Source organism: Palaemon carinicauda, chromosome 6 (assembly GCF_036898095.1).
Source record: "Palaemon carinicauda isolate YSFRI2023 chromosome 6, ASM3689809v2, whole genome shotgun sequence".
Lineage (NCBI taxonomy): Eukaryota > Metazoa > Arthropoda > Malacostraca > Decapoda > Palaemonidae > Palaemon > Palaemon carinicauda.
In genome coordinates, this window is record NC_090730.1 from 23,976,780 (window position 1) to 23,987,190 (window position 10,411).

At 35.7% G+C, this 10,411-nt stretch overlaps 2 protein-coding genes across 2 annotated transcripts in view; both read left to right on the plus strand.

The window, feature by feature from the left end:
* Positions 1 to 221: 221 nt before the first annotated feature.
* On the plus strand, positions 222 to 4,017 carry LOC137642912 (uncharacterized). Its single transcript, XM_068375777.1, has 5 exons — positions 222 to 365; positions 2,227 to 2,267; positions 2,853 to 2,935; positions 3,335 to 3,450; positions 3,910 to 4,017. Exons 1-5 carry the CDS (start codon positions 327 to 329, stop codon positions 4,015 to 4,017), a joined length of 387 nt encoding a protein of 128 aa, XP_068231878.1. The 5' UTR covers positions 222 to 326.
* A 56-nt stretch (positions 4,018 to 4,073) lies between these two features.
* Positions 4,074 to 10,411, plus strand: part of LOC137642913 (trypsin-like) — an 11,985-nt gene continuing 5,647 nt past the window's right edge. Inside the window, exons 1-3 of the mRNA XM_068375778.1 lie at positions 4,074 to 4,138; positions 5,644 to 5,765; positions 6,106 to 6,336. Coding sequence (XP_068231879.1) covers positions 4,074 to 4,138; positions 5,644 to 5,765; positions 6,106 to 6,336 — 418 coding nt within the window. The remainder of the gene's footprint in view (positions 4,139 to 5,643; positions 5,766 to 6,105; positions 6,337 to 10,411) is intronic.

The window sequence follows — 10,411 nt, forward strand, 5'->3', positions numbered from 1 at the left end:
ACATGTATTCATATTTATGTATATACCATATTTATACATTTGTACCTAAGGATATCCCCACTAAGATATATGCCCGAAGAAAATTATTCTTTTTCAAAACTAATGACATTTTTGGTTTAACTCGCCACAAGTGTTTAGACAGTAAAATATAATTAGGAAATGTAATATGCAATGTCTGCAGGTATTCGTCGGCCTCTTTATAATGGGCGTCAGTCCCTTCCAGCTTCAGAGAGGGAGAGGAACTTCCTGACCAGCCGTTGCAGTTGTCGTTCGAGTTGACTCTTTGGCTTCTGCAGAGAACTCTTCTGTGACTCCACCCAGCCACGATGGAATCCATTCCGCTGTCTTTGGCTCTGCTCCTTCTGGTAAGCCTCAACTTTTTTTATATCTCTTTCAAAGATTTCTTTTCCGAAACACAGTTCTAGTACTAGCATTCCATGTTTGTGAGACAAATCATTTATGTGTTCTTCATAATTTTTTTGGAACACTGACACTTCATTAACCGCTCATTTCCCTTCATTTGCATAACTTTTCTACGTTACAAATAGAAAAATAAAAATCAAGTAATGTTTTGTTAGAAAAAGAAAATGTGAAATTTCATTTTTTTTCTCCCATGCTTTTCTCCGATCTTTTCGGGAAGTATGACTTGCTTTAATACAGGGCAGTTATAGTATTTGTTAATAATCCGACCACATGAAAAAGCTTTCGGCCACCCAGGTGTGACTCAGTTTCCTCAGGATATACAGAAGTGAAGTGGTCTGATATAGATATTCTTTGGGACTTGCAGATGTTATCAAATATTATTCGATTGCAGAGGATTTAATGCGTTTAGTTTAACCAAGGATAAAATTGCAAACTGGATTAATTTTTAGTAATCTCACTGTAAACAACCTTTAAAACTGTTTGTTCATTCATGTGCTAAAACGATGTTATGGGGAATTTTCCTTTTCCGGAGTTGTCAGTTGGATTGTTCAAGAAGACCTGTTTCTTTATATTCATTCTACATAAATCAAGGAAAAATGAAGTCAAACATGCCTCGTTTATATACAGTTCATTTATTTGATATTATATATTCAGTGCCTGTTTCTCCTTAGAATTTTATATGAAAATTAGTAAAGATATGGAAGTTAACATAGGCTTATTAGATTCCTAAATGAAAGACTGCAAGAGAATATGTCACTCTTTTTCCATCTCATATCTGATGGATTTATGCCAGTTATTTGCAGTTCATTTGCAAACAACTTCTTCAAAGCAAATATTGGTTCGAATAGATCCAATGAGGCGAAGAAGTATCTAAAAACCCAAGAAAAGAAGAAAACGTTGCTTCACTATGTACAGTCAAGTTCTCAAGCACCCCCCCCCCCCCTCCCCCGCTGCCACCCACCCTTATCCCGACTCTCGCACACGAAACCCCAGTGACCCTGGTCAGTCAGACTTTGCAAATTACTGAATTTGACTCTACTCCATCTTGAGCTTATGAATGAAAAAAAATCTATCAATAAACTTAACTTCTATTAGGTAAAAGAGAAAGGTTATTGCCATTTCTAAGCTTCTAGCAGAGCTGAATATGATAACATTAAGATCATCATCAATATCTTCAGTGTATTAATTATGAAAATGAACAATAGTTGAGATATAAGTCAGGGAATTAAGTCAAAGGGACAGAGTGAATCACATGATTTCGCTCTTCTCAGGCCAATTTCCAAGAGTCCTTTTGTAGCAGGAAATTTCCATTAGGCGAAGTATTGTGTATTTACAGTGCCTTTGGGTTACATTAGTGGAGCATTAGAATCCTGTCTTTCACTCCTTTGACTTTAAAACAACAGAATGGTCTTTTTGACTTTTATAAAATGGTCTTTTTATCTGTTCCTAACTTCAAGAGAATGTGTTTGATATCATGGTCTAAGGTTGATGCATACATGCACACAAACATACATACATACATATGTATGTATGACCTTGCTTGCCCCACACCCATCCTTTATTCTAATGACTGGAACAGTTGCAAGATACACATTAACTTGACTCCATCAGATGTTTTGTGAATTATGATGATGACTTTATAATGATAGATTTTCTTCTTATATAAGAAATCCTTTTTACAAAGATACGCTTAAAATACGGATTAATCCTGGTATAGAGAATTCTGCTGATATTTGTTGCAAATAATATTACTAATATAATTGCATTGTTTACATTCCTTTCTCCATTTCATTTCTTCTTCAGAGTTTGTGGTGTGTGAATGCTGTTCCCGCTTGGAACGGAACGTAAGTCGAGTTTCTTCTTTGGGAAATTTAATGACATAATGACCTTGAGAATTGTAATTAAAATGTCATGAGACTTTAAACCAGTTGGAAGGTTTTTGAATAAGCTTTGGTTTCATTTGTTTTGATCGATTGTGACTCTCGGCTGTTATTAATATAATTTTAACATTATTATTAACAAGAGATGAATGATACCAATATCAATAAACAACATTAACATTAATCATTGGAACCATGATAAATAAAGAGTAACCCTAAGAAGTAAAAAAAAAACAAAAAAACATGAACTTATGTTTAATGAATTATATTTCTTATATCTTTCACATTTATTTTAATGATTCTTTCGGTAATTCTATGAAAAAACTATCAGTGGGAAATGTATTTTCAGAAGACCTTATGTCAGTGACAAATATTTCCCTTCCAACTCATATCCGTAATATAAACATTCTACACAATTATAAGCAAATGCAATAAGTATCTATGTCTGTTTTACAATCACATCACCATTTACCTTTCTTGTATATTTCCTTCCTTTCTTTCTATCAATTCAATTCCTCTCTTTATCTCCCCCCCCCCCCACCCCAACAGGACTCCCCACAAGGAGCCCAGACTAGGCGAGATGAAACGAGTCTTCGATGAGCTGAGGCAGATGTCAGGTGGCGACAGACAAGGTACTCTCAAGATCATCTTCTTTAGTAAAGTAAAACTTTCATTAAACTTGGGAAAATCCAGACTTTCTCATTTAGTTTGTCGGGAAGTCACATTCGTATGGTTATAAGTTAATAAAAATCCCATTTGGTTAGTTCAACTACATACTTTTAAGAAATATTTGCTTTAACTTACATTTCTTACTAAGAAAAGTGATTAAGCTTGAACCGATGTTATGTCTCTTGAAAACCGCTCACTAACCTTTTTTTTTCACTATATTTTCCTTTTTTTCCATATCATCCTTCTATTCATTTCCAGACATAAATATATGTTAGTTTTTCCCGCGGTAAGAGTTCTTTGAAAACAGATTTTGATTCCATATTCACGCTCTCACATTTATCATTCTTCTGCCCCCAACTCAGCAAGCTCCCTTCCATGTGGCAGTCATGTCCTGGCACCGGGCCAGACCGTTACCATCCAGTCTCGGAATTACCCAAATTGGTATCCAGTGGGCAGCAGATGCCGATGGACCTTCGAGGTGAGTTGAAAAAAAAAATGGATATTTTCTGAATTTTTATGTAGCAGGTTATGTAGTTCTCAGTATAGCGAATGAGGGAATCTACAAATTTCGAGGGCTGACTGTGATTGTGCAACCATGAAGACCGTTCTTTCTATATATATATATATATATATATATATATATATATATATATATATATATATATATATATATATATATATATATTGAAATCTTCAGTTAGAAATGGTTATCTCTTTATCTCTCGTCTCCTTAAATGAAAAGCTTGAAATGTAATCCCAAAAGTCTCTATTTAATCAACCACCTCAAAAGATTTTTATAACTATTATTTCAGTCATATCTTGTGTCTTGCCACAACCATGTTGGCAATGGATAGTTATTCTACCATTCGTTCATAATTTTCTGTAACATAATCTTCGTCTTTCCGTTTCCTCTCTTTATGAACATTATCCTTTGCAGGGTTCGTCTGTTGACTCAACCATATCGATTACTTGCAATGATTTTAGGCTGAGAGGATGCCGTTATTCTTCAGTCACAATCACCGGAGATGGTCTCTACAAAAAGTGAGATACAATTGGTTATAACTGTTACTTTTCCTCTGCCAATCACAAACAAAGTTAGAGATGACGATCAAGTTCGAAATTTTAGTACCAACTTTGATTATGACATTCATCTTTTCACTGAAGATGTTTGGTTAAATCTTTGTCGTATGTTACAGTAGGATTCACTACTGTTGGTGGGTCTAAAGCTTACAAGGAAGCTGACATTGTATCTTACGCACTCTTGATGGCCAGATGTAACATACAAAATAATCCGTGTGTGGTGTAGGAGCGATTCCTTAGAAATGTTATTCACCAAATATTCCAATTGAGAGCAACAAGAAGTTACATTTCTCCCTATAAGAAAGGATAAAGTCCTTCAAGTTGCTTGATGTAAGATGGGTCCTAGAATGTTTGAAATATCATTGCATATCAGTAATGAATCTCAAGACGTAAGGATTGGTGTATCCTAATTTCATTTTCATAGCCAAGTACAGTATAGGATGGGTCATTTTTAATCAAAATATCATTATCATCATCTCTTACGCCTATTGATGCAATGGGCCTCGGTTAGATTTCGCTAGTCGTCTTTATCTTGAGCTTTGAATTCAAAGCTTCTCCATTCATCATCTCCGACTTCACGCTTCATAGTCCTCAGCCATGTAGGTCTAGGCCTTCCAACTCTTCTAGTACCTTGTGGAGCTTAGTTAAATGTTTGGTGAACTAATTTCTCTTGGGGAGTGCGAAGAGCATGTCCAACCCATCTCCATCTACTCCTCGCCTTAATATCATCTACAAATGACACTCAAGTGATCTCTCTTATAACTTCATTTATAACCTTCTTCTGAAGGCTTAGTTCTCAAGTCTAATGAATTTATTAGAGATTGTTTCATAATCATGCCATGTCTCATGTCCATACAGTAATACCAATCTCACTAAACTGATATATAGCCTGATATTCATAGGTATTTTCAGGCGATTTGATTTCCAAACTTCACTTAACCTAGCCATTGTCAGATTTGTTTTTATCAATCTTTCATTAAACCCTTTCTCAGAGATCATAGTTACATAATATAGCTTAACAACATTTCTTGCAAAGCGACTGAGCTTTTATGCACCTGCATGAAGTAGAACAGACCCAACAGGTGTCAGAAAAATTAACATGCATCACATTTAGCAGCTAATGTTATGATAAGTAGATAATAAAAAATCAGTTGTAGGTCATCAATGTAAATTTACGTTGTGGTATAACGATAATTATCATTATCTTTGAATTTTTAAAGCTTTTTAACATCTCTAAAACTTGTGGAAGGTCTTTGCATGGCTTCAAAGAAGAGAATCTTTCGTTGTGTATATTCACATTGAAAAACATTTCATTTTTTTCTTTTTTTCTTTTTTTTATAAACGTCTAAAGGAAGAGGGAATAATTTCAATGGTTGCAGCCTTTTATTATCTAAAGAAGAAATCATTAAAAAATGGCACAGGAGTAGAGAAATATTCACCTCACATAATATTTTAGAGAGAGAGAGAGAGAGAGAGAGAGAGAGAGAGAGAGAGAGAGAGAGAGAGAGAGAGAGAGAGAGAGAGAGTTTTATTCCATACTTCAAAACAAAACTTAGATATCAAATGTACATCTAGAGGTCTATTTTCACAGGTATTGCGGAACTCAACCACCTTTTACTGAAACGAGTGGTAACAATTTTATGCAGATCACGTTTAGATCGAAAAGACTGAGATACTACGGCTTTTCCTGCACAGTTACAGCCTCAGGGTCAGGTAAACAACACGTCTTATAGAGGTTCTCATTTTCACCGACAGGTGGCCCTCAAGGTCCTGTAGTATATCTGTTTTTTTTTTTTTCTTTTTTTTAAATTCAGCTGGATCTCTCACATATTATACATTCAACAATCAGTATCATCATTATTACCATTTTAACATTAGTTATACTTCCCTTCTATAATCGCCGCTATTCTTCCTCTTCCCGTTTCTCTGGAATCAATCTGATTTTCTCGCTCCAAGTTTTAGGAACCTGATTCCCGTCCTGGGAAACCCCAACTTTCGTGTTCCCGGTTTCTTCAAGTGTTACAGCATCATATATTTCTTTCAAATGTGACAGGAGTGTTGACTTCGTCTTCAACAGCAGCTACAACAACAACAACAGCAGCTACAACAACAACAACAACAGCAGCTACAACAACAACAACAGCAGCTACAACAACAACAGCAGATACAACAACAACAGCAGCTACAACAACAACAGCAGCTACAACAACAACAACAGCAGCTACACCACCACCACCATCGCCACCACCAACATCACCACCTCCACCACCAAGTGGGCAATGCCGTAAGTACAAAAGTTACTGTCAAGTTCCCTTTGTATGTGTATGCAACCAATAACGCTGACGAGCTCTTTACTTGACAGATTTGCATTAAATTTTCTCCAACGAAAATAAGAAAAACTATGAGAAACAAAAGACAGTCGTTTATCATGACCAGATCTAATCACTCTTGTGATTATATACATAATCATAATGATAGATAATTTCTCTCTCTCTCTCTCTCTCTCTCTCTCTCTCTCTCTCTCTCTCTCTCTCTCTCTCTCTCTCTCTCTCTCTCTCTCTCTCTCTCTGTCCTCCAGTTTCACTCTTAAAATCACTTCGTATTTCAACAAATCCCTTCCTATATGAAGTGAGATACAATTGTTTATAAGTGTTACTTTCCTCTGCCACATCAACAAAGTTAAAGATGACGATCAAGTTTGAAAATTTAGTACCAACTTGGATTGTAAACTTCATATATGTACATATGTATATGTGTATATCTATATATACACATAGATAAATATATGTATATATATATATATATATATATATATATATATATATATATATATATATATATATATGTGTGTGTGTGTGTGTGTATTCACAGTATATACATATATAGTATATATTATATATACATACATATAACCAGATTAACCAAATTATTTTCTCAACATACAAAGGAATGGTAATAGGAATTCAACAATCAGTATCATCATTATTACCATTTTAACATTAGTTACCCTTCCCTCCTATAATCGCCGATATTCTTCCTCTTCCCATGGCATGAACAAAGATTTATCAAGTAACCCTTTTCCTTATCGCTTTCCTTTTCTTCATTGGCTTATATGGAAAGGATGAGTGTCAACTGCGGCAAATTCTCATCCCACTCTGCATGATTGTCCCTCCTCATTCAACTGAGAAAATTCATTTGTCGAGATAAAAGCTTCAAGAAAATATGTCTAAAATCTTTTCCCAGTCCGTAATCGATACCACCAAAGGTGTGCGCACAATACGTTCGTCTCAGCAGAATTGAATAGTCATAATTGTATCTTTCAAACCAACGATCAGATAACCCTAGCCGAGATCCTTGGGACAGATGGGTAGCACCCTTGGACTATCCAATGCCCTATTGAGCAGCCCCCTCTCCTAAGTGGGAAGATAATTAAACATTGATAAAGATGGCAGCAGTGCAGCCATTGTAAATTCTACCCTGACAGATTTGGTATCGTCATATACCTTCATCCTAATGCATCCAAAACTACATATTCCCTTTCGAGGGACGCTCCTCAGCTCCTATGTATCCCTCCACCAAGCCAAGGCAAGCAGTGTTCATGAGCTTCAAGGAAGCAAAGGATTCGATTTGAAAATTAGATCTAGTATTATCACCTTATCAATTGCTTTTGATTTCATCCAATCTCAATCTATACAAACAATCCTGCGACAATCTGTGATGATTATAGACTATCAAATCTTATTATGACTATCCATAACTTGATGTTCATAAAAGGTATAACAATCCAATGAGCAATAGAGTTTTTACACAATTGAAAGGTTATCTGTAATACACACACACACACACACACACACACACACACACACACACATATATATATATATATATATATATATATATATATATATATCGTCATCATCATCTCTAACTACACCCATTGACGGAAAGGATCTCAGTTAGATTTCGCAATTCGTCTTTAACTTGGGCTTTTAAATCAATACTTCTCCATTCGTCATCTCCTACTTCACGTTTCATAGTCCTCGGCCATGTATGCCTGTGTCTTCCAATTCTTTTAGTGCCTTGTGGAGCCCAGTTGAAAGTATGGTGAGCTAATCTCTCTTGGGGAGTGCAAAGAGCATGCCCAAACCATTTCCGTCTACCCCTCACCATGATTTCATTCACATATGGCACTCAAGTAACCTATCATATAGTTTCATTTCAGATCCTGTCTTGCTATTCAACTCCCAATATTCTTCTGAGGGCTTTGTTCTCAAATCTACAAAATTTGTTGGAGATTGTTTCATTTTCATACCACAACTCATGTCCATACAGTAACACCGATCTCACTAAACTGATATCATCATCATCATCATCTCTTCCTACGCCTATTGACGCAAGGACCTCTAATGATACATAGCCTAATCTTTATGTGTAATTTCAGGCGATTTGATTTCCAAATTCTATTAATCTAGCTATTGTCTGATTTACTTTTTTCAATCTTCCATGAAACTCTAATTCTAAAGACCCTGTATTAGAGATCATAGGTCCTTAACATCTAAATGATTCTACCTCATTAATCCTTTCTGCTTCCAATGATATTTCATCTTCCATTGCATATTCCGTTCACATCATCTCTGTCTTTCTTCTTTTTGTCTTGAGCCCAACCTCCTGTGATATTTCATGCTTTCTGGTAAGCAAGCATTGCAAATCCTGTGGTGTTCTGCTAATAAGGACAGCGTCATCAACATAATCAAGGTCAGCTAACTTTCTATTACCAATCCAGTCCAGTCCTTCTTCACCATCTTCAACTGTTCTATGCATTACAAAATCAATGAGAAGGATAAATAACATAGGTGATAACTCATTCCCTTGGAGTACTCCGCTCTTCACTGAAAATTCATTTGATAGGACTCCACTAACATTAACTTTGCACTTACTATGCTCATGAACAGACTTAATCGAATTTACATATTTAAGAGGAACTCCATAATAATGCAGTACTCTCCACAAAATTGCCCGTTGCACACTATCAAAGCCTTTTTCATAGTCCACAAATGCCATCAACAGTAGATCCTATATTCTACACATTATTATACAATATGTCTCAAAAAGAAAATTTGGTCAGTACAACTATCTTTTCTAAATCCCGCTTGTTCATCTCTCAGCTTTTCATCAACCTTTCCCTCTAGCCCCTTTAGAATAAACAAACAATATATTTTCATGACAACTGGCGTAAGTGTGATGTCTCTGTAATAATTGCAATCAGTTAAATCTTCTCTTTTTTGTCATTTTCACCAACACTCCTAACTCCCATTCACCAGGTTTGGCCTCTTCATGCCACATTCTACAAAATAATCTTGTATAATTTTGGGAGTCACTTCATTTTCAGCCAATATCATCTCAACATTTATTCCATTGTATCCAGGGGCTTTCCATCACTTTAATTTTCTGAGGATAGCTTTGACTTCAAACACACTGAGTTCACTGATGGGCACATCAGATCTTCCTCAGCTTCAGATATATCAATCAAATTATTCCCTTCATATCTCCTATTCAGGACCTCACTACTGAAGTGTTCCATCCAACTTTGCAATTTTTCATCTTCGGTTGTTAAAACAGAGCCGTCTCTCTGTTTGATGAGCATTTGCTTCTTCTTTGTCCCAGTCGAGATTTCATTAATAATTCTATGAATAATTTTTACATCCATAGCTTTGTCAGCCTCATCTGCTTCACTGTCTAAATATCATCTCCAGTCATTCCTGACTTTTCTTTTATCAACACTGGAATACTTAGCATGCTCTGCTTTGTGATTTTCATTACTTCCTCGAAGACTTTCACCAATCAATTTCTGTCTTTGTCTCCTTTTTATGGTATCCCAAATATCATTTGATATCCATGGCTTTCTCCTTGTAACTACATGTACCAAAACTTCACTACTAACTGACTGTTATATGTTTTTAATATCATACCATTCTTCGTTAGTTGTCTGCCCTTCTTCTCTTAAAGTCTCTAAGACTGCAAACAGATTCCTATATTCAATTGCATAGGCTTCTTTTTGCTCATCTTCTAAGAGCTTAGTTGTATGAAACCTAGGTATTCTATCTACATTTCTCTTGGGTGCTTTCAGTTTTAATTTCAGCGCGGCAATGAAGAGCTGGTGATCATTACCAATATCTGCACCTCTATAGCTTCTCACATTTCTTAGAGTCCCCATTCTCTCTTTATTAATGGCTATGTGATCTATTTGATTTTTGTAATTGCCACATGGTGAAGTCCATGTATGCTTGTGGATGTCCTTATGCTGGAAAAGAGTACCTCCAATTACAAGTGTTTGCTGAACAAACACTTATAATAAGGGC

Excerpts from the sequence above, each read along its gene's own strand:
- LOC137642912 (XM_068375777.1), top strand. The coding sequence starts at position 327 with ATGGAATCCATTCCGCTGTCTTTGGCTCTGCTCCTTCTG. Across the intron at positions 2,268-2,852 it reads GTTCCCGCTTGGAACGGAAC|GACTCCCCACAAGGAGCCCA; the intron begins GTAAGTCGAGTT and ends CCACCCCAACAG. Across the intron at positions 3,451-3,909 it reads GATGCCGATGGACCTTCGAG|GGTTCGTCTGTTGACTCAAC; the intron begins GTGAGTTGAAAA and ends TATCCTTTGCAG.